Source organism: Ooceraea biroi, chromosome 4 (assembly GCF_003672135.1).
Source record: "Ooceraea biroi isolate clonal line C1 chromosome 4, Obir_v5.4, whole genome shotgun sequence".
Lineage (NCBI taxonomy): Eukaryota > Metazoa > Arthropoda > Insecta > Hymenoptera > Formicidae > Ooceraea > Ooceraea biroi.
This window is the reverse complement of record NC_039509.1, coordinates 5,359,645-5,383,167: the sequence shown is the minus strand read 5'-3', so window position 1 is coordinate 5,383,167 and position 23,523 is coordinate 5,359,645. Positions and strand designations below refer to the sequence as shown.

The window sequence follows — 23,523 nt, the reverse complement described above, 5'->3', positions numbered from 1 at the left end:
AAGTCGCTATTATGTATGGGTTCCGCATAATTTGACCGAAAAAATTTAATGGATCGCATTTCCATCTGCGACTCGCTATACAAGCGCAACGAAAACGTACCATTTTTGAAGCATTTAGTGACGAGTGACGAAAAATGGATCATTTACAACAATGTAGAACGAAAAAGATCCTGGGATAAGCGAAATGAACCAGCATTAACCACTCCGAAAGCCGGCCTTCATCCAAAAAAAGTCATGCTCTGTGTCTGGTGGGATTGGAAAGGAATCCTATATTATGAGCTCCTACCACACAACCAAACGATAAATGCAGATAAGTACTGCTCGCAACTGGACGAATTAAAGACAGCGATTCAGGAAAACGTCCAGAATTAGCTAATAGGAAGGGCGTCGTGTTCCATCAGGACAATGCCAGACCTCATGTTTCTTTGACTACCCGACAAAAATTGTTGGAGTTTGGCTGGGATGTGCTACCTCACCCACCGTATTCACCAGACATTGCACCTTCAGACTTTCACTTATTTAGGTCTTTGCAAAATTCTCTTAGCGGCAAGAACTTCAACTCTTTGATCGACATAAAAAACCACCTTGAGGAGTTTTTCGCCGAGAAACCTAAGAAGTTCTGGGAGAATGGAATCTTCCAGTTGCGTGAAAGATGGACAAAGGTTGTGAAACAAAACGGTGCATACATAAGTCAATAAATATTTATCGACATAAAAAAATGTTGCCTTTGAATTTTCCTTCAAAATCGGCACGAACTTTCCGGACGACCCAATATATGTCGTATGCGATTTCACTATTTATTCAAAGTTCAGTTTATGTCAACAGCGTTTAAAATGAAGCCTCATTTACACTCTCCAGTTATAGGATTCAATAATTTTGAACTTGAGTAATTCAAATGCAAATTCGACTTAAAATGAGTAATAAGGCAGGCAACCGATAAAAAACTATTATAATTAGTCTAAGACATATGTAAGTTTGTACCTGACACACTCTAGTCTTAAGACGTGACCTGTACATACCACGATCGGTATAGACACTCGCTGTATGATCTTCGGATCGAAGCATGCCTATTGGCTAATAATAAAAAAAAAAAACGCCAGACACCGATAGAGTAATTATCGCTAAGTACGGTCAAATTGCTCAAAAGATCTGAAAAGGATTAAACTCATCTAGGAGAAACCGTATTTATTTATTATACCTATCGTGTGTTACTGAACTAGCATGATGGATTAAGGGCCACTTCGACCAAATTTAATCGTCGATTAACTCACTCTTCGTCTCTTTCTAAGGCAGGTAGTTAGAAAAGGACGAAGAGTGAGTTAATCGACGATTCAATTTGGTCGAAGTGGCCCTAAAAGGGAGAAAGAATCAGAACGATTAGGTGTGCAAATTAATTCGGTTCTTCCTTGGAAGAAATTCTTTATTTATAATACTTTCTTGTTTTTTAAAGAAGATTTATTAGCTGCCGGATAGATGGAAAAGAGTATTAGAAAATATATTAGAAAGTATTAGAAAATGATAGCGAATATTTCGAGTATTGACATGTTTATTATTGTTTGTAATAAAGATTCAATGTGTAATAAAGAGCACTGAATTAATTTGCCATCTCTCCCGTCCAATGGCAATTATTGCTACGGAGCACGCGCCATACAAAACTGATTCAATTTGTTCAATTCCTTGCACCCCCGATTAATGTTTACGTCACGGTTTCCATGGTTTCCATGTTTGCGTCTACTGTCAACCATGGAAATGAAACGTCATTTGAGTTCACAAATATCAAACCGACGAGACACATAATAAAGTTAAGCAGGCTTTATTTTAAATAATTTGAGATATGTGCTTTGTATGTAAATTAATATTACATGTATTATACTATAAATGAAAAACTTAATTGATATGTAATTCGATAATTCAGCGATACACACAAGTTCGTGAAAATAAAAGTTATTAAATACTATAATCATGCACGGTTTAAGGTAAATATTATTATAAATACCTTAAGTTCAGAAATATATAAATCATATAAAATTAGAATTTTATAATATCCGTAATCTTATTCTACTCAAACGTAAAATTTTAAATTTATTAATTTATCAATATATTGAAATTTATCACTTCCAAAGTTTTTAAACTTTATGACTTTTTAAATTTTTTGACTTTAATCGACTTATTAAATATATTAAATTTTACAAATTTAGTTATTCAATAATCTTAAATACTGTACATAAAAGTACAACAATTTTATGTCATCCTCATTTACTGCATGCTAATTTTATTTCCATCAAATATCTTTTCCAGAGCGGATCACAAATCCCTTGGAGGACTTGGTACAAGCCGTTGGCTAGAAGCGCTTTGGGAACCAAGCGCTGGTTTATTTATCTTGCCAGGTGGACTTGACATGTTGGACATTAGCGGTGACGGAGATGCTAGACTCATCTGTGCTGATCTGGGACCAGTTGGAAGCGATTTAACAAAGGTGCCCTTTCTTATCATAATTATGCTGGTGTATTAATCAGTTGTTATTAATTTTTTGCAATTTATCAATAACATATAGTATTTAAAAAGAAAAGAAACAATAGGATAGAAATAGAAAGAAAACAGATAAAGAGGAAAATGATAATGTTTCTTTGATAAAAAAATATTTTACGCGTGTACAACATTATTTTCTAAATCATAGAGATAAAACTTTGTAATTCAATAATTTTTATATTAACAAATTATATAGGAATACTTATATTATATAACTTATTTGTTTCTAGATACGAGTGTATAAAGCAGGAGATCAAATAAGCGAACATAACATGATAGATCCTCCTTGCGGTGTAGTTGGCTTTTATACAGAAAACGGAGAACCTCGGTCATCCGTAGTGGCTGTAGGTGCTGGCGACAGTGTGTATATTTTCAAAAACATGAGACCGTATTTCAAGTACTGTCTGCCCCACATTGAGGCACACCCAAAAGAACGAGAAGTATATATGTTTCATTAATACATAGAAACTGTGTGTGAGAATATGAAATCTTAGCCGTGAAGTTAATTTTATAATGTATGCACGTGATGTTCAGATCGTTGCGCGAATAGTACTTTGATTATTTAACGCAGATTTGGCATAGATGTGGTTTGGATGAAGAGTTAAACGTGTTGACGCTCGCGGATGATCTAGAACTCTTACTGAAAGAACTCGGCGCGACAGTTCTCTCTTCCCGTACGTTAAAATTTCTCTCAATGGACAGCAACTTGCGATTGAGTTTCGCGGAACAATATAGGAGAGTGCCGCTCGTGAAAGCGAATGCTCTAACAGCGATTGCGACCATTCGGAGAGACTCCTGGAATGATCCTGCTAGCAGTTGTCTTATATTAGGAACCGAGGGCGGTGAAATTCTCGTTCTTGATCCCAGGTGTTTTTCTTTTGCACTACTTAAAAAAATACATTTATATAAGTAAGACAATATGTATTTTTACGTGTATTTTTTAATTATTGTCACACGCAGGGCTTTTTCAGTTATGGACAAACATCAACTGGAGTGGCCACCCGTGGCGTTTGCCAGTTACGGTTTGTGGACGGGTGATGGTCGCATAATGGTCATTGGAAGAGATGGAAGAATAGGAACGATTAGGAGAGGAAGCCCTGTGAAACTTTGGGAAACGTTGCCCGCACCAGCGGTGGCTATATCCGTTCTCTCTTCTGAAGGAGCAGCAGTAGCCATTATGGACGGTACTCTAATGGGATTTTCAAAAAGGGTACACTCGACGTATACTTGTATAAAATTTCTTATATATAGTAAACAAGAAATTTGATGATGTTTTTATTATAATTTTTTATTAATATTTTTTATTAATTTTTTTTCAATTTCTCGCAGGGTACAAAATTGTGGTATATCAATATTCCTGGCGTAATATTGGATCTAGTGAGCTTACCAGTACCGCAAAACGGTTTATCCTTGTTAGCTGTAAGCACAGCGGGTTATGGAGTCCGTATTTATGATGGAAAGCATCATGTGGATACAGTGAAGATTATGGAACCTGTATCTGCTCTTAAGGTAATTCTTTACATTAAAATATATATATACATATTTGTAACTTTTAATTTTTAAAAAACAACATGAATTTATTAGATTAATAATAATGTATTTACAAATTGTTTTTAAAATATTGGAACATGCATTCTTTGCGAAAATAAATGTTATTTAACTATATCCGCCTTTTGGAATATAAGCACCATAAGATTAGGTTTTTTCTCTTTGATTGGAAGTCTTTTTTTCATCTATTTTATGGGTTGACCGAAAAGTCTCTGCGAATACTTTTTAGCAAGAATTAATACAAAGTTTTGCATTTGAATTTTGTTAAAAACATTCGCATGAATTTTCCGGTCAATCCAATAATATAGATGAATTTGGAAATAGTTTACAAGTAATACACACATATATCGGAAGGCATATCGGATACATACCTTATACACATTTATAATATCTTTAATATTCCTTCAATATACATGTAAATATACAGGGTGTCCGAAACAAAGTGACTCAGACGGAAGGTACAGACAGGTAGATAGGAGTAAACCGAGAAGAAAAGTCAAATACTATTTTTCGAAAATCGCAATATTAACGGAGTTATTAATTAATAAATATAAGTGAATGAGGGCGGTGCGTGCAGCGAGATAGGTCGGTTGGAGAGCCGCGCGCTCTTTGATACACCGCGAGCTGGGCGGGAGGCGCGCGGTGAGGGAGAATGGGTGTCTTAGATATTAACAATAACAAGGGGATATTGACAATATCTAAGACACCCATTCTCCCTCATCGCGCGCCGCCCGCCCAGCTCGCGGTGTATCAAAGAGCGCGCGGCCCTCCTACTGATCTATCTCGCTGCACGCACCGCCCTCATTCACTTATATTCATTAATTAATAACTCCGTTAATATTGCGAATTTTGAAAAATAGTATTTGACTTTTCTTCTCGGTTTACTCCTATCTACCTGTACCTTCCGTCTGAGTCACTTTGTTTCGGACACCCTGTATATGCAACTCGCTTGATATAAATGTATATAAATCTTTTTACTCGTGTTCAGTATGGACGAATGGGACAAGAGGAACGAACAATAGCTATGGTCACTGTCGGTGGTGGTTTATGCATGAAAATCCTTAAACGGACCGCTGACTTTAATGTAAATAATCCGATGTCGAACTCTTCTTCATACAATACGCCAAAGTTCTCGATACCCAAGAAAACACGATTATTCGTCGATCAAACGATAAGGGAGAGGGCAGAGGCGAAGAAAATTCACAATACATTTCAGCAGGGCTTTCTTCGTTTACGCTTACAAATAGCCAGACAAGCGTCCGAACGTTTAACCGAGAACCAAGTATCAGGACCAAATCCCATTACCTTGGAAGCAAATGTTCTTGGTTTGGGTCCCAATTACATGATTCGCGTTCTAGTGACAAATATCTCCGATGGTTCACCTCACACGGAATTGTACATTCTCTGCAGACCAGAGGACACCGATGTAAATCCTCGTACGATAGATTTACCTTTGTTGCCGAGTGCTATACCGATACCGTTAATGATCAGCGCAAGCTTAAAGAATCAGATCTCGGGAAAAGTTAAGATATTACTTTGCAAGAAATCAAATCCAAAACCCTTGGCAATAACGACCGTAATATTACCAGCCGCTGAAGAAGAATTTGAAGTCTAAAAGATCTAAACCACTTAGATCATATCCATTGATTTCCTTCAGTTCCCTTTCAACATTGTCGAGATCTAAGATATATTGTATTACATAATCAAAAAATTTTATTTAATTAGATTTAGTAAAAAAGAATTTTAAAAAGTTATAAACATAATTTCAAAAATAATTTTAATCACATAGCGATTAATTCATTTATGTATTTAAACGTGAAATATGTAGATACATAGTAGTTTTTAGTAGTTTTCAGAATTTTAGTATAATCATAAGATTGTCTCTAATATATTGTTATAATACTGTTATAATATTAGAGAGATCTGTAAATTGATTTTTATTCTTCGCCAAGTTTTTACATTAAATCTTTTTATTTGGTTTATTTAAAAAATATATCTTCTATAGTTTTATTATAAAATTGTATATATTAAGTGAAAAAAACAATTTTAAGTATAATTGTAAATTATTTTTCCAATTTTAACATATTCTCGAATTTAGTTTTGTTCTTATATTCTTTTTTTTTAGTTATATATGGACATTGATATCAAACAAAAAATTAATTATATCGCACTTTATTTATAGATTGCATAATATTACAGTTCTTGTAGAAAATTCTTTTGATTGTACTTCAAACAACTTGTGTATTTTATATTAAACCATATATAATAAATCTTAACTTACATATTTCTTGTATTTATATTATATCTACATTTATATTATATTTATTTATTTATATTATATTTATATTATACCTAGATAAATATTAACTTAAATATGCTTTGCAACGCGTACAAAAGATAAATTATTAATAAAATTAAATATGAAATTACTTTACGCGATAGAGGAGGTATTCGTTATAAATTAATTTCTAGTAATTTTCTAGTTCCAATAGCCAACTTATAACTATCTACTACTAGAAGATATTAGAAGAATGTTCTTAATGGATTATAAATTATGAAAACAAATGGATTACGCGAGTATTGTACGTATATATTAACCAATTTTGTACCGTTTTAGTATACAAATTATTCGTTTCCTTTCAAACTTGAAAAAAATTCGAATTATTCATACCCTGCACCAATCAAAGCAACATTCGCACTCTACACTGTGCGTATCAACTTCTGCGCATGACACTACTTTCCATTTATGCGCTAAAGCTACTTTTAACCACATATGTGTCAAAAAGACACATATGTGTGTACAGGACGACGGTTTTTCAAATTCCGCGATTTTTTCTTGAGACTGATAGAGACTGTGATACATCAGAGTGATCTCTTACTAGAGTGATGAAAGATTGTCGATAAAAATCGTCGGTACTTGAGACAGCACTTGTGTTGTACTCGTTGGTTAACGCGTGTGCCACGTGATCACCGGTCGTACGTGATCTCTCGTGCTTTTGTAGTCTCGTCGGTGAGATTTGCGATTGTGCCATCGTCGTTCTCGTTACCGTCGTGCTGCCAGTGCTGCATCGTGACCGCTGCTGCATTCGCGCGAATACAGAATCCGGGAACTAACCTACAAAGAAATGTCTACTAGCAGCTCGCTGCCGAAATGGCAACTCGCCCTGGTGGTCGGGGCACCGGTCGCCATCGGTCTCAGCTACATGTATTACAGAAACAGAAAAGGCAGCGGCACGATTTCGGACAAACGGGGCAATCATAAAACTAGGCAGGATACGAACGCCAACAAGTCACGCTCCATCGATGACGACGCATCTTCTGCGAATAACTCGCAGGTTAGGATCGTGATTGCAGGAAACGTAGAATAGCGAACATCTATTTATCCAGACGTTTGTTTAAAAAGGAAAATGATGATACAGTGTTGTATCAGTGTTTCTTTTGTATCTTTAAATTGCATTTCATTGATATAATGTTATCAGTTGAAAATGAGTATTAGTAAATGAAGATAATGACAAACTGATTGCTGGTAATAAACACGAGTCGTTTGCGTTCAAGCAAGAGCTTCGACAGTGGAATGAGCTTCTGATAAATGGACTTTTGCTATATATTTCTTTAACTTTTTAGAATATCATTTTAATAAAATTGCTTAGTAGTATGTCTACGTTTGTAACTGTACTATCCTATATATTATATTTAGCCGCACAGAGATATTCCAGAAATGAAAATTCTAATATAAAAATATTAAGATCATAATAGTTTTCAAATGATGTATTGCATAGTGATGGTCATCAAATAACATTGCTTGCATGATAAATGATGATGTTAGCTGTCTGATTAAATCTATAGCACCCTCTAGCTAAAATAATATGTGCTTGTAACTATCGAACTGGCAAATCTGTCTGCCTGCCTGATGAATAATTTTCATCAAAATAACTATGACATCATCAATTATGATGTGGATAGAGGTTTCATGAATTTTTTCAGATTTGTTTTGAATACGTTAAAGTGAGGAAAACAGCGTCAGATCCACATGTTGGAAAGAACAGATGATTAAGTCCTCTGAGTGAATGAAAAATCAATATAAATTAATAAATTTTGGGGTACTTGAGGACGTCCTCACTATTCTGCAATGTATTGTTTCTGAGCATACAAACTTTAAATGATGTAATTGCTTTCAAACATCTTCAATTTAAAAACTATTATAGTCTTGATAGGAAAATTTGTATATTTAAATAATCTCAGAAATATCAGTAACAAATGGCCACTTACTTTGTACGTATGTATAAGAATATTTGGACAGATCTATGATATTATATGTCATATATTTTATATAGATAATAAAGAAGTATGCGTATGTGTACACATGTCGCATGTTTAGATTACATGTAAGATAACAACATATGACCATAATCCATTTAAATTATTTTATACTATTATAGAATCAATCATGTAAATCAGAAATGTATTATAAGAACGAAGGAAATAAACAATTTAAAATGGGAAATTACAAAGAGGCTATATTGCAATATGAGAAAGCAATAGAAGTATGTCCAAAGACGCGTAACAAGGATATGGCAATTTTTTATCAAAATAAAGCAGCTGCCTATGAACAATTGGTAATATACCTGTAATTCATAAAACGTATACGATTTTTTGTATCATCTAAATCAACATGTATATACAATGCTATAATAATTAATTTTTATATAATTACATTTTACAGAAAGATTATGCCACTGTAAAGCAAGATTGTACGATAGCATTAGAATTATATCCAGAATATACAAAAGCTTTAATACGCCGGGCACGAGCTTTAGAAAAATTGGGAGAATTGGAAGAGGCCCTGATCGATGTCAACCTCGCATGCCTTTTCGAAAGCTACAGTAATCCATCATCGCTTTTACTGGCAGATAAAATTTTGGAACAGCTTGGTGAGTTATACACGAAAAAAAAAGAAACAGTTTGTACTAAAACACCAAGTAATATGCTATTATTTATATCACAACAATGAAGATTGTTAAATTAACAATTTGTAACAATTGCAATAAAGACATAATTTCTAGGGAAGCAACATGCTGAGGCAGACATGCAAAACAGAAAGTTCGTATTGCCGAGCAAACATTTCCTCAGGAGTCACTTGGCATCGTTTACTAAGGATCCAATATTTTCTAGAATAAAGCATATAGACGCGGAAGATACACCGCAGTAAGTATTAGTCAAAAAATCAACTTCTAACGACTGCGACGCTTGCTTTTCACGCGATAATAAAATGTTCATCGTTATCCAATTACCAGATTCTTCAAGAGACCGTTAAAAGCGTTGCAGAACGAAGACTATGAATCAATAAAGTCGATATGCACTGATATCGTTAACAGTAACGAGTTCTCTACGTTACCGTCGTCTAAGATGGAAATAGTATTGTTACAAGCTACGTTTGACATATTGTTGGGTCAATACGATTCCGCGCTCAAAGCTTTCAGTTCCATATTGGAAAGCAAGGACTCGTCCAAAGATGTGAAAATCAACGCTTTAATCAAAAGAGCAAGCCTACACACGCAACTCAACTGTTCGGAGAAGGCTTTCAGTGACTTTGACGAAGCTATTAAAATTGATGAAGAATGTGCTGATATTTATCTGCACAGAGGACAGGTATGCGTTAACATCGGAACGCACGTCTTCTATTGCGTGTTTGCGGTATACAGTAATGCCAGTTTTTTAATGCAGGTGTATTTACTTGAAAATCGTATGGATGCAGCTAAGAGGGACTTTGACAAGGCGATTCTTTATAATCCTGATTTTACTGCGGCATTCGTGAAAAAATATTACACGGAATATCGCCTTTTAATTGAGGAAAAGCACATTCATCGAATCGAAGAATTTGTGACGGACGTTGAGAGGCAGTGCGAAAAGTTCCCGGATCACGCTGAATGTGATATGTTATACGCTCAGGTACACAGTTCGCGCACTTCCTTTTGTTGTTCTGTGCAAAAAAACCCAAAACACAATAGCAATGGAATTAAAACGGACGACGATCCCCTTAATGCTAGAATAATTTAGCAATCCTGATTTAATAACAAAATTTTCAACCATCATTGCAGATAATGTCGGATATAGGTAACTACGACAAGGCAGAAGCGTATCTTGAAAGAGCACTGAAAAAAGATCCAGACAATGTAGCCATTTATGTGCACAGAGGTTTAATACATTTGCAGAAGACCTCTAGTACCGATAAAACTGTGGAATATATTAAGAAAGCCATACAATTAGATGCGAAATGCGAGTTTGCATATGAAACATTAGCAACCATCGAAGTACAAAGGTACATGTTGTACACGTAGATTATTACATATGTGTACATGGAATTTGTAGCTTAACGTCGATTCCGAATGGTTATACCAGAGAAGTTTTCTTGCGAAAAAACGAGCGTGTGTGTGGGGAACCCGAGACATCCCGAGACGAGTTTTGTGAACTAGTGCACTGTCTACTATGGTTGCATCCATTTACTGCTCCAAATGTTTCAAAATATTCCCTTTCCTCCTCTTTCTTTGAAAGAAAAAAAAGGAATAGAAAATATTCTGAAGCATTTATAGCAATGGAGCGCACCTTGTATCGTGCTCGTTTTAAATCATAATTAACTGACAAATTAGAGTTCTCCGAATAGAATCTACAATAGTTACAATTACATATATAGAGTGCTTCTAGTAACTTTTAAATAAAAACTGACTTAATCAATTAGATTATCTTTAAATACTTTCTATTTTAAAACTTATTCCATTTGCTTTGATAATTTGGCAGTAGAATTATCAGTATATAAAAAAAGGGAAACAGAAATATGTTTTTGATGTTTAATAATCTTTTTTTTTATCTATTGGTAATAGCGAGTGTAATAATTTACAGAGTAATGTAAAGATACTCTTGTGTAAAATTACTTGTTTAAATTTCGTAGATTTAAAATTTTGTCTTTTCTTACAGGGGGAACTTGGAAGACGCAATACGATTATTTGATGAAGCTCTGCGTTTGGCTCATACATCCCAACAACTCGTACATTTATATAGCTTAAAGAATGCCGCAAAAGCACAGCTCACTATAAAGAATAGATATATGAAGTAGAACGCCATTTAGGCGATCAGCCGAACTGTGCCTCCTTCCGAAACGGATATGTCCTAAATTATCGAAAAATTACAAATAAAGAAGTACATCGTTACCAATTCCAAAGAATTAAATTTTGCGTTAATGTATCAGCCTTGACATTACACGAGACATTCGTGAAACCTAGGAGGCGTAAATAGCTTGGTCTCCATGAAATTTATTAGCATTTTATTTCTAATACTTTGTTTTGGTATTTTATAATTATAATTTGCAATCATTCCTTTCAATTTTCAAAATTCAAACATGTGTTAAATTTTAATATATTCGTATAAATGAACATAATAAACATTTTATTCTTATTCTAAAAATTCGAATTCTTAGTCTTATAAAAATTCAAAATATTTCAAAAAAGTTGTGCTTGTAGGTTTCGATATTGCAAATATTTTTACAAAATTTTTACAATCTGTGATAATATATTAAAATATTGAAAATTTGTTTTATTAAGTTAATCAAAACAAACTCATATTTTTTTTATTAATTAACATTATTCAATATTAATTATCTGTGATAATTAATGTTAATAATTATTATTAATTATTATTATCTGGTTATTATAATTTTAAAATATTTACCATACCAAAATCTGCAGGCAACTTTTTTCAAAAACTTCAAATTTTTATAGGATTTTATGTTTATTTTTACGAATATATTAAAATTAACGCACTTTTTATTTTATAAGTGCAAATTATAAGTCTGTAGTACTCAAAGCACTTTAAATCATTCTAAAAGAAAACAACAGTGGAAATACGAAATATTATATTTTTATTATTTTAAATAGGCTTTTAACCCTGTTATATAAAATCTGTATTGTTTTTACGAAAAAGATTTATATAAAAATAATTCTGTATGTATGTGTTTCTTAGGATCCTGTAAACGATAAATACATTAATAAAATATTATTTGTAGTATACCATTATGTATAGAATAATATTATATAAGATTTGAGGAGAATTTCGCACATGATCAAAAGTAATGTAGAAATTTTTAATGAGAAAGCCAAGGAAGTATAATTACATTGATCTCATCGAATGTTAACTATAATAAATTTATGATCTATTATAATAAAATATTTTGCTAAATCTGTATTTATAATAGTCACTAAGGAAGTAATATAGTAGTGTACAAATAATTACCTAATAATAATTACCCTTTAAATATGTACGTTACATTTCATACATGAGAAAACGTACAATTGTGCGCCTATTTAAACATCATAAAATATGGAAGCCAAGGGATATCTAATAACGAAAGCTACTGCACTACAAATAACCTGAAATATATTAAATTAATAGGAAACTTTGAAGAACGTTCGTACATTTTATACACACATATTAGTTAAAAAATGTTACCTGAATTATCATTAAAATTGATGTAAGCGTTGGTTCTCTCAATGGGCCTACATTAATCAGTATAAAATTGATCAACGTTAGATTGTTGCAAATTACAATGCCTTTTTCGTCTTCTTGCCACTTTACCAACTTGAAAATTTTTAATATCCACATCAATAATCTTCCTAATAGCATAAATTGTGACTTCGTTACAACTTGATAAATCTTTTCTCCATTGCATAAAGCATGCTGCACTTATACATTGCCATACCAATCGCATTGAGATCCGATTTATGAAATACAGTCGTACTAGGCTCCAATTTGTCCGTTTCTTTATTATACCTGCGAATCAAATGCATGTGCAACATAATTCTTTTTCCCAGTTTTTTAAGTGAAGTTCTTATAGCTAGTCTTTGTCCTCTTGGAACTTACTTTGGTAATCTGTGCCTGGGACACGGTACGAAGTGAAAGAGCTGCGGCACGCTATATAAAAAATTTACTATTTGAGGAATGAAGAAGAGCAAACACGTTTTACTGAAGTGACCTAAGATGCCGACTACGGCGAAGGTCATTCCCGATAGATAACAAAACGTATCGCCCACAAAAACTTGCGACGGATACCTTGAACAAAATATATCATTATTTTTCCATAAAAAAAATTTTATCTTGAAACATATAATTACATAATAACTACAATTATGTCTATACATTTATATTTAAATAATACAAATTGTATAAAACATGCACATTATAAATTATAAAGTGGATCATTATTGTTATTATTTAAAAATGCACCTGAATTTTTTAACTTTCATTTTGTATCCATCTTGTCATTAAATGTGCTACTAAGATACAAATTTTATTCCCGTTTATTTTATTTCTGAGGTACGATAAACAAGGAATAAGCGATATCAGACATCATAAAGAGAACTCGAGGCGCGCCATTGCTACACGAGACTACAAGGGAGAATGGATGACCCATAACGACTAGACGGGCCACCATGACTAGAAGACATATAATTGGAGGTCGAAGGAAGGAAACCGCGTGAAGCATTATTTCTCGAACTGGCTCGAGGCACGATTCTTGTCGGAATAACGATCACGTTTTTGAGTCACGGGCGAACCCGTTTACGGGACATTACTCGTGCCTCGCAGCGGCGATGCATACGCCGAGCTAATGAGATGCCTCTGGAAGACGCGTGCGCCTTGCGAATAGTCGCGAGCGCGTTCGAGCCGACGAGCACGGACGGACGGGGCCGCCGGCTGGCTGCACTCGGGCGTGGTTTTTCACGTCGTCGCGGTGCAGCTGCCGCGACTGGGAACAAAAAGACATCCCAGATCAGTCGACCGATCCCGTCCCGAGAGGGGCGGCCAGTGACCGTCGGTCCGGACTAGAAGTACGTGGCACCGCGCGTCGCCGCTTGCCGATTTTGCAGTCGCCGCGACAGCCATTTGAATTATTCGCTGCCGCACCGGCAAACCGTGAACTAAATGGCAGGTCGTACCGCGATGATGTCATCGTGCGGACGTTACAACGAGCTCCTGGTGAGACTGTAATCGTTACTGCCGTCGTCGGACTCGGACTGTGTACGGCTGCGTCATTGCGTAATGTTGTTGAACCGGTGTCGATGACACGCGCGCGGGGCGGAGCTGCCGGGGCGTTTAATGCGCGCAAACTGATCGGACTCGTACTTGGTGAATACGATTGTTAACGAGGTTCCTTGCGATTTCACCGCAGTGCGGTGGATCGGCGATGACACTTGGTCCTCGCGATTGAAAACAAATATCGTAATTTAGCGGTAGCAGAAATGCGCGAGGTAGATGTCGAGAGAATAAGAAAAAAGGAGGTCAACGAGTTTCGTATTAGAAATGCGCGAGTTGTAGAAAGTGTTTGGTGTGCTCGAATGGAGAATCGATTTTAGAGTAAAAAATCGAAATTTCACATGTTCCGAATATACACAATATTGAATTGATGAAGAAGAAAGTGATCATTATTGATATTCTGTTGCCAGATGATGTAGGACTGCAGGCCTAATGATGATGAAAATGTCTTCGACAGCGGGCAAGATTTTTCTGGAAAAACATAAAATGCGAAATTAAGCTATCCCAGCACAGGGATTAGTGCCATGCAGGTCCGCCTAGATGGAAAGCTTGCGTTGCTGTATACTCTACTGATCCTGCAAGTCCTAATCGTTATGATTTATGTCGCTACAACTCCGCCAGCTGAGCTAACTGCATCAACTACTCGTGCTTCTGTCAGCTTCGTCAAGTTTGAAGCATCACAGGTGCTGCAGATTTTAAGAGAAATTAACCGATTTATTTAAAATACTTAATAATCGCGAATAAAATTATTTGTTTGATTAAAGGTATCGCAGATAAATCAAGGCAATCGCAAAAGGCCACCAATCTACCTGACAATCAACGGAGAGGTAGCACTGAAGGATGTCAAAACTTTCAGGCTGTTCGAAGTATACAATCACACGGTATGTTGGAAATTTGGAGTGGACGAACATAAGATGAGGAGCAACGAGCGTTTCGAGAGATGTATTTGCAATCAAGGGTGGCACGGTTTGGACTGCGGGCAGCCGGAAGTCGTGTGGCGAGCGATCATGGCATCGAAGCAAAACGTCAGTCTGAAACGTCGGAAAACCGCTCGACGTATCATCCATATCTTCTTCTTGAGCGATTACGATTCGGCGATCGCCGAGGTGGTAGTAGAGGAACTCTACAACGTGGTCGACCTCTTCGTCATCTGCGACTTCAACAACGCGGAGGATAATTTCCGGCACAAGCTGTCCAAGGGCCTACTGCAGCGGCAGCAGAAAAAGATCCTGTACGTCAACGTGGCGACCAAGTCACGTAAACCATCGAGAACAGTGTCGAAGTACGTCTGGGACAGAGTGAAGGCCGTGGTGCAGAATTTAAGGGACGACGATATCTACGTAACGACCGAGCCGGAGCAGATACTGAACTCTAGGGCACTGATGTTCCTCAAAGCGTACGACGGCTGGCCTCAGCCCATCGGCTTCAGATTAAGATGGTCGGTCTACGGTTTCTTTTGGCAGCATCCGCTCAAGACAACGATAACGCTTGGCGCGTATACCGTCGGATTAATACGCAACATCTATCAATCGAATTCGGTTCTGCTGCGACAACGATTGGACGGAGATGCCAGCGAGAGAGACATTTTCGGATTAGTCATAGGCGATTTGAATCACTACGGCGGCTGGTACTGTAACCTGTGCCAGGCGCCCGCGAACATTATCATCGGTCTACGCAACAGGATTCAGTCGAAAGAGGTCCATATCGAGAATACCATCGACGTACCGTTCGTCGAGGATTTAATAGGAAGCGGACTGTGGTTAGACGGTAAAACCGGCCTTCTCAGAGTCTCGAAATCCAGAGATTCCTACTTCGCGCCTGAAACGATCCTCAATAACACGTGGAAGTACGACTGGCTGGTAGAGAATTTCTACGCTAAACTCGATTATTATTGACGTACTGCTCGCACCCGACTGTGATATTAAGTCATACTCGATACTCCATGTACACTATGTAATATTATACTGGATTTATACATTAAAATATTACGTTGACGAAATATACATGTTAAACAGTTTGTATATATAATGCGTATTTATTCTACGTATAGTACTTTGAGAAATTGTAGATCCTCCTTGCCCAAAGATATTGCCCTTTCGATGTATCAAAGTATTCTCCATACAACTTACCGATTAAACTTGAACAATGCGAGGGAAGTAGCCATGTACGGCAGCATAAAGTATATTGAAAACTGATGTGCCTTCCATTGGCCGCCAAATAATTCTGTGACGTTAAAGATAAGAACGCTCGCGGCAATGATCAAGCTCTGTCCAACTTCCAAACCATTTATCCCGGCTAATATATTTATGGCATTTGTACAAAACACAGCCAACATTCCCATGTATACGTAGTAGAATATCCACAAGTCCAGTGAGAAACCAAGCCATGGTCTCAATGGTTTTGGCACGATGACAATCGTGGAGTTAACGTTAACGTAATAAACCATCAGTAGTGGCAAAGATGCTATAGTGGGTAAAAGTAATTTATGTCGCCAACGGAGGTCCAAGACATCATCGGCAAAGCCCAAAAGTAGCATGCAACATATGGACAGTAATGCAGCCAAAAATTCCACAAACTGTAACGGGAGAAGCTCATACGTTACATGTATCTTAAAAGTGGACACGACAGCATTATAGTACAAATATATTTTATATTCTTAATGTCTTTATAACACGTGTGGGCTGTTCTCGCAAGTATTGATTAATGTCTACCAATTATCTCGATTAAGTTGTTAAAAACAAAATTAAAATATAGAGAGATAAAAGAGTGAAGTTAAACTGTCGGTCAACTGTTATGGCAGAAACAATTACGTGCTTTTACATAAAAACGTAAGTGCCATACCTTATTGTGCGGGAAATGTTCGTTTCTAAATATGTAATCTGTAAACGGTACGGGGATAAATAGAAACATTGTTATGAGAAATATACATCCTGTAACAACACCTATCGCCTCAGGTCTGCAAAAATAAACCGGACGTGTACGCGCATGGTATTGTGCAATGATAATTTACAGGATAATGACGATAATACGTACGATAACGACTCATGTATATGTATATGTATCATGACGTTTAAATGGAGCGAAAGCATTAACTTTACTTATCTCATACTTTCCTCCTTTGCATTTGACATACTTACATTTTATCTCCGCTTCTCTTATTCATGTCGACGCCGTGGAGGTTAGCTTTGATAAACTTGTCTTTTATTCTTGGAATTAAATGTACGGTTAAGCAATACGCACTCACGGACATTACCGCGTTAATACATATTGGAAATAACAATTTCCACGTTTCGTCGTCCGTCTTCATCGTGGAGGCACACGTAAACGTAACACCGGTTTCAATTTCAACTCGACGTGACTCCACGCACTCACGTCAACGTGAGAGTGGCCGCAATGTCGCAGATGGAAAAAGGCCGACACCTATTTTTATCTCTCGTTAAACGCTGATAACACAATTGCATGGTGCATTGACAAGTCATTAGGTGAACATATAACACATACCATGAATATTTATCTTTAGACTCGTGGGCGCCGCCATGTAACACTGTATCGATTAAAAGTCGATTGCTTCGATTAAAAATCGAGATGACACAGAAAATCGTATTTGACACTTTCACGTCAATTATCAGAGCTTATTGTTCTTCAAGTCTGTCGATTCAGTTTTCGGTTGGTGAAATTAATAAAACTCTTTAAGGTATAAATTTGAATAACTGTGAATAAAACTCCGGATTCTCAGAACTAATGGCATCTTGTTTCCTTCTTCGTAATGCAATGCGAATGTCATTTCTTAATTAACGTACTAGTTTTATATTTTTATATTTTGCTGAGCAATAATGTATTTACGTCATAACGTGACGATTAAAGAATAACGTAGTACTTATAGTTAGAAATTGTTATTACTTAAAATTTATTATTTTATTTAAAATTGTTATCACTACAGTTTTTTCAGACACGTATGTTATTCGATTTTCTTGACACGTTTGGTCGAGCATTGCGTCATTTTACATAAATTTCTATCGACTTTCATCAGACACTCGAAATGAGTACGATGTACCGTGCAAGTGTGCACACGTCGAGCGGTAGAGCTAGAGCGTGATGCAGCGGCTGCGCAGCGTCGTCGTTAGCGCTATATAATCACAAACACGGCACGCGCGAATGACGGTACGTATCTAGTGACAACAGAAAATATCGCTTGAATCACGCGGTGTCGGTTCGACACTCCTTGCGCGAATTCATGACGGCTCGGTGGAATCAACCAAGTTGAGCTTGCCGACGAACTCATAACCTCCTTGGCTCGTCACCTGCAACATGCATCGTTTTTGATAACTAAATCACAGGTGTATTACGCAAGTAATTGCAAGACTCGGCGTCGCATCCATCTCCATATCGATTCCTCCGATCTTCGGTAAGTGAAAGAAACGATTGCAGATTAAAAAAAAAACTGTCTTTTCAACGCTATCGGGAGGGACGTTACCCGTTTACAATTTCAGTCAATGGACTACGAGAAACAGAAAGATGAAGTCACTGCACTGGAAAGCATCTACAACGAGGAAGAGTTCACGTACCGCGAGGAGAACGGCCGGTTCAACTGCACCTTCAAGATACTTCTAAGTCTTCCAGCGAACTGTCACTTGACGTACAAGGATCTCAGACACGAGGCGGATTCCGTGCAAAAAGTGCAGATATCCTATTTACCGCCGTTAACGTTGCACGTCACCCTGCCAGAGGATTATCCATCTGTGTCCGCCCCCACGTTTACATTGTGCTCCTCTTGGCTGCGCCTAGTGGCGTTGTCCAAGCTGTGTAAAAAACTTGATTCGTTATGGGAGAGCAGCAAGCAGGAGATCCTGTTTACCTGGATGGAGTTCCTTCAAGACGAGGCACTCGAGTTCTTAAAGATAAAGGATTACTTAGACATGGATCACGTATATACGTCGTACAAGAAAACACTGGAAAAATTACAAGGCTCGCAAGTAAATAGAGAGACAAACGAGTCGAACAAACAGTGTAACAGTGGTCTAGGTAAAGAGAGTTCCGCACCGAAGAAACCAAACGCCATCGACAAGAGAGCCATTCTGGATTGTGCAATTGGTAGGAACCCTATTCAGGTACTGATCGATTACAATGAGAAACGGAAGCACATAGAATTCAAGAAGAACTTTTATACATGCAATATCTGCTTCACCGATAAATCGGGAGAGCATTGTACGCAATTTTTGCCTTGCACTCATACCTTTTGTAAGGATTGTATTAGGAATTACTTTGAGGTAAAGATTAAAGAAGGGAGCGTGCAGAATATTTGTTGTCCCGAAGGACAGTGCAAGTTCGAGGCAACACCTAATCAGGTAATGTTGTATCTACATCTCCACCAATCATCATCAATGTCGAGATAATATTGAGATTAACGTCCGTGAATATTACTTCTATTGCAGATAAAAGATTTAGTAAGTTCAGAGTTGTTCTCAAAGTACGATTCCTTATTGTTAAGTACCACGTTAGATACCATGATGGATATAGTTTACTGTCCAAGACGACACTGTCAGTATCCAGTCACTCGTGATCCTGACGATACCATGGCAAAATGTCCCGTTTGTCAATATGCTTTTTGCGTTCGTTGCAAAATGGTTTATCATGGAATAGAACCCTGCAAGATTAGTTCAGGTACGTGATCCTCTAAATGCATCGTATAATATTTAATAACGATATAAATGTTATTCTCTTACATCATTTAGTCTCAAAGATTCATGCTAAAATGTATTATTTTAGCATATTTTTACTCTTGCACTTAATATTAATTTTACATCGATATATTCTAATTACATTAATTACGTTTGTAAATGTAGCCGAAAAACAGCGATTATTAAACGAATATCAGTCAGCCAGCATCGAAAAGAAAGCCGAGATGGAGCAGCGTTATGGTAAAAGGCAGCTGCAGATAATAATGGAGAATACCATGTCCGAAAATTGGATCAACGACAACAGCCATAATTGTCCTCACTGCAAGACTGCAATTGAGGTAAGAATTGAAAGTTACACCGTAAAGAAACATATTCTTTTTATTGTTGCGTATAATTTGTAAACTATTTTAGAAATTGGATGGTTGTAACAAGATGACCTGTTCGCACTGCGGCACATACTTCTGCTGGCTGTGTGGTTCTCGGCTCAATCCCGAGGCTCCTTACTTACACTTCCGAAATCCGGAATCCAAATGTTTCAACATGCTGTATCGCGGTGTGATACCCGACGACGAGCCGGACGATGAGGATGATTTCAATTTTCATGCCGAATATCTGGAGAATTATTTATACGAATACATGTATGAGGATGAAGAATACATCTATGATGAAGATTTCGAAGAGTTGGTGTTTGATGACGATTAAATCGATGCTGCTCAACTACGAACTTGATTTCCAAATTTACACAGACACAGATATTTCGTCTACGTTCGTTGGATATGATTCACTCAAACAGTTATTATTATAGTTAAATAAATAAATCGTTGGTTTGATAGCGAGCTGTTTGCGATTAGTGAGATCAATGTAATTAATATAATTCGATTGTAAGCAGTACTCAATTCGTAAAACACGTTGAAATTATAATTTAAAAGAAAGTAATTTATTACGCGTATTATATACATATACATCCATGTGCGTCTATTTGTATAAGTATTTTATAAGATTGTTTCAAGATCAATTCGATATTCGTCTTGCGAGTGACAGCGTTCCGGCAATTTTTAATTTATTGTGAGAATTGTTTCTATAAACAGCATGTTTGCAATGTGTAGCAATTTTAAAAAGATAAAGATTGTAAAGTGGAATATTGCAAAATATACAGCTTATTTTTCCAATATTATAATTATTACGATTATGTATTACTCATAAAGATGAATATAATAAAAATATGTTATATATATATAATACATTTTTATTATATTTATTTTTAAATAATGATAAACATGTAAAAAATTGACGAATTGATTTAAAAATGTTCTATAGAAAATATAAAATGTTTATATAAAACAGCCTCTCATATTTAGGAAAATTACTTTATTGAAATAAAAAATATTCAAATAGTTGCAAAATAATACTTTTAATAAACTCAATCAACAGTTACAAAAATGATTATTCAATAATTTACTCGACTGTAATTCAAGAAAGGTGCAGACACATTAATCAACCACAAGTTTGCGTTGCAAATGGGACCTGTTACTTTATTTCAAACACACAAGAGATATTGAGAAAAGCCGTAACATAGGCAGGCGAGTAATCAGGTAATTAATATTCCTCGGCGCCTTCCTCGCCCTCGCCCTCCGCGGAATCCATTCCGACCTCCTCGTAATCCTTCTCAAGCGCAGCGAGATCCTCGCGTGCCTCGGAGAACTCTCCCTCCTCCATACCTTCACCGACATACCAGTGGACGAATGCGCGTTTGGCATACATCAAATCGAACTTGTGATCAAGACGGGCCCAGGCCTCTGCAATAGCGGTGGTGTTGGACAACATGCAGACGGCGCGCTGGACTTTGGCAAGATCACCGCCAGGCACGACGGTTGGTGGTTGGTAGTTGATGCCGACCTTGAAGCCAGTGGGACACCAGTCGACAAATTGGATAGTCCGCTTCGTTTTGATGGTAGCAATCGCCGCGTTGACATCCTTGGGCACGACGTCGCCACGATAAAGCATGCAGCAGGCCATGTATTTGCCGTGACGTGGGTCACACTTGACCATCTGATTAGCCGGTTCGAAGCAGGCGTTCGTGATCTCCGAGACGGAGAGTTGCTCGTGATACGCCTTCTCGGCCGAGATGACGGGCGCGTAGGTCACCAGAGGGAAGTGAATTCTCGGGTAGGGCACCAAGTTGGTTTGGAATTCCGTCAGGTCGACGTTCAGGGCTCCGTCGAATCGCAGAGACGCCGTGATGGAGGAGACGATCTGGCCGATCAGGCGATTCAGATTCGTGTAAGTCGGTCTCTCGATGTCCAGGTTGCGCCGGCAGATGTCGTAGATCGCCTCGTTATCGACCATAAATGCACAGTCGGAATGTTCAAGGGTGGTGTGCGTCGTCAGGATGGAGTTGTACGGTTCGACCACGGCAGTGGAGACCTGAGGTGCCGGGTAGATGGCGAACTCGAGCTTCGATTTCTTGCCGTAGTCGACGGAGAGACGTTCCATCAAGAGAGACGTAAAACCAGAGCCAGTGCCACCACCAAACGAATGGAAGATGAGGAAACCTTGCAGGCCGGTGCACTGATCCGCGAGCTTGCGAATGCGATCCAGCACGAGATCTACGATTTCCTTGCCAATCGTGTAATGACCACGAGCATAGTTGTTCGCAGCGTCTTCCTTGCCAGTGATCAGTTGTTCCGGATGGAAGAGCTGACGGTAAGTTCCAGTGCGGACCTCGTCTGTAAACGATAAATATTTGTATCAAGTTTTTTCAATTCAAATATTATAACATCACTATAAACAATAAAATAATACTAGAAAAAAAATAGTGTAAAAGTACATACCAACTACAGTGGGTTCCAAATCGATAAAGACGGCCCTAGGTACGTGTTTACCAGCACCGGTCTCGCTGAAGAAGGTGTTGAAGCTGTCATCGCCACCTCCGATAGTCTTATCGGATGGCATTTGGCCGTCCGGTTGGATGCCATGTTCCAGACAGTACAACTCCCAGCAGGCATTACCGATCTGAACACCAGCTTGTCCAACGTGGATTGAGATGCACTCACGCTAAAGGAATCCCATAAACATTAGTATTAAGTCGTTCAAGTTACTCATTTTTTATGAAACAAAAATAAACATCTATGCCTATAAAATTGAAATGACAAATTAGCTTCTTGAAATGGATCGTCGAGGTCAATGTACCAAGAAAAGTCGAGATAATATATGCGCAACATTTAATACGCATGTCTAATATGGATATTGTCGCAGAAACGTAGAAATATGAAAATTATTTGTTTATAGCAAAAAAGATTCCTACAATATCGGACAAAAGCGACACAATATTAGGCGAAAGGTGCTTCGGTCTAAATTTAGAAAGCCGTTACCGGCCGGCGTTTAACCGTTACAAAATGGCCGACATCCGCAGCGGAGATGGGCGATGTCGTCGGCGGAATTTACGCGACGAATGGAAAAAGCGATGATCCAGCGACTTACCATTTTGTATAATAACTTAGTAGCGTCTTTTTACAAAAAAAGAACTGCAACCACGGGTGATCGATAGTTGGCGAAAGCAAGTAATGGAGCTTTTGCTAACAACTATGCGACGCTTCACGTCCGATCGACGAGTGACTATTGCGCGTGCAACGCCTTCGTCCTCCTATTTATAACCGCGAGAATCGACCGTTCGAAAGCGCGCTGATTG

At 37.3% G+C, this 23,523-nt stretch overlaps 6 protein-coding genes across 10 annotated transcripts; 4 read left to right on the top strand and 2 right to left on the bottom strand.

Annotated features, from left to right (window-relative positions):
• Window positions 1-1,740: 1,740 nt before the first annotated feature.
• LOC105283915 (Bardet-Biedl syndrome 1 protein homolog) lies at window positions 1,741-5,923 on the top strand. The gene is made up of 7 exons (XM_026968992.1): window positions 1,741-1,976; window positions 2,299-2,476; window positions 2,760-2,969; window positions 3,101-3,396; window positions 3,490-3,739; window positions 3,859-4,038; window positions 5,066-5,923. The coding sequence occupies exons 1-7, from the start codon at window positions 1,963-1,965 to the stop codon at window positions 5,690-5,692; spliced, it is 1,755 nt and encodes a 584-aa protein (XP_026824793.1). The 5' UTR covers window positions 1,741-1,962; the 3' UTR covers window positions 5,693-5,923.
• Window positions 5,924-6,814: 891 nt separating this feature from the next.
• Window positions 6,815-11,296, top strand: LOC105283914 (mitochondrial import receptor subunit TOM70). Its single transcript, XM_011347047.3, has 8 exons — window positions 6,815-7,412; window positions 8,517-8,693; window positions 8,801-9,008; window positions 9,141-9,282; window positions 9,372-9,726; window positions 9,802-10,026; window positions 10,176-10,396; window positions 11,050-11,296. The coding sequence occupies exons 1-8, from the start codon at window positions 7,203-7,205 to the stop codon at window positions 11,186-11,188; spliced, it is 1,677 nt and encodes a 558-aa protein (XP_011345349.1). The 5' UTR covers window positions 6,815-7,202; the 3' UTR covers window positions 11,189-11,296.
• A 747-nt stretch (window positions 11,297-12,043) lies between these two features.
• LOC105283911 (UDP-N-acetylglucosamine--dolichyl-phosphate N-acetylglucosaminephosphotransferase) lies at window positions 12,044-17,800 on the bottom strand. 3 transcript variants are annotated; one of them, XR_003406496.1, is made up of 8 exons: window positions 17,295-17,464; window positions 16,999-17,113; window positions 16,287-16,732; window positions 12,988-13,176; window positions 12,827-12,897; window positions 12,577-12,740; window positions 12,375-12,497; window positions 12,044-12,094 (listed from the first exon to the last, which is right to left on the bottom strand). XR_003406496.1 is itself a non-coding variant. In XM_011347045.3 (8 exons), exons 2-8 carry the CDS (start codon window positions 17,462-17,464, stop codon window positions 12,432-12,434), a joined length of 1,221 nt encoding a protein of 406 aa, XP_011345347.1. In that variant the 5' UTR covers window positions 17,465-17,577; window positions 17,659-17,800; the 3' UTR covers window positions 12,198-12,431. The 3 variants fall into 3 exon arrangements, 1 of the variants encoding a protein (XP_011345347.1); XR_003406495.1 differs by having other exon boundaries at window positions 12,078-12,094; window positions 12,361-12,497; XM_011347045.3 differs by lacking the exon at window positions 12,044-12,094 and adding an exon at window positions 17,659-17,800 and having other exon boundaries at window positions 12,198-12,497; window positions 17,295-17,577.
• Window positions 13,384-16,180, top strand: LOC105283910 (beta-1,4-mannosyl-glycoprotein 4-beta-N-acetylglucosaminyltransferase). Of its 3 annotated transcripts, none has more exons than XM_011347043.3 (3): window positions 13,384-13,952; window positions 14,568-14,840; window positions 14,922-16,180. In XM_011347043.3, the coding sequence occupies exons 2-3, from the start codon at window positions 14,682-14,684 to the stop codon at window positions 16,050-16,052; spliced, it is 1,290 nt and encodes a 429-aa protein (XP_011345345.2). In that variant the 5' UTR covers window positions 13,384-13,952; window positions 14,568-14,681; the 3' UTR covers window positions 16,053-16,180. The 3 variants fall into 3 exon arrangements, with proteins under 3 accessions (XP_011345345.2, XP_011345343.2, XP_011345344.2); XM_011347041.3 differs by having other exon boundaries at window positions 13,384-14,100; XM_011347042.3 differs by having other exon boundaries at window positions 13,384-14,250.
• A 523-nt stretch (window positions 17,801-18,323) lies between the features above and the next one.
• On the top strand, window positions 18,324-21,006 carry LOC105283913 (E3 ubiquitin-protein ligase RNF14). The gene is made up of 5 exons (XM_011347046.3): window positions 18,324-18,562; window positions 18,648-19,502; window positions 19,590-19,818; window positions 20,001-20,173; window positions 20,247-21,006. The coding sequence occupies exons 2-5, from the start codon at window positions 18,651-18,653 to the stop codon at window positions 20,535-20,537; spliced, it is 1,545 nt and encodes a 514-aa protein (XP_011345348.1). The 5' UTR covers window positions 18,324-18,562; window positions 18,648-18,650; the 3' UTR covers window positions 20,538-21,006.
• A 224-nt stretch (window positions 21,007-21,230) lies between these two features.
• LOC105283909 (tubulin alpha-1 chain) lies at window positions 21,231-23,464 on the bottom strand. Its single transcript, XM_011347039.3, has 3 exons — window positions 23,316-23,464; window positions 22,667-22,889; window positions 21,231-22,561 (listed from the first exon to the last, which is right to left on the bottom strand). Exons 1-3 carry the CDS (start codon window positions 23,316-23,318, stop codon window positions 21,432-21,434), a joined length of 1,356 nt encoding a protein of 451 aa, XP_011345341.1. The 5' UTR covers window positions 23,319-23,464; the 3' UTR covers window positions 21,231-21,431.
• Between the last annotated feature and the right edge of the window lie 59 nt (window positions 23,465-23,523).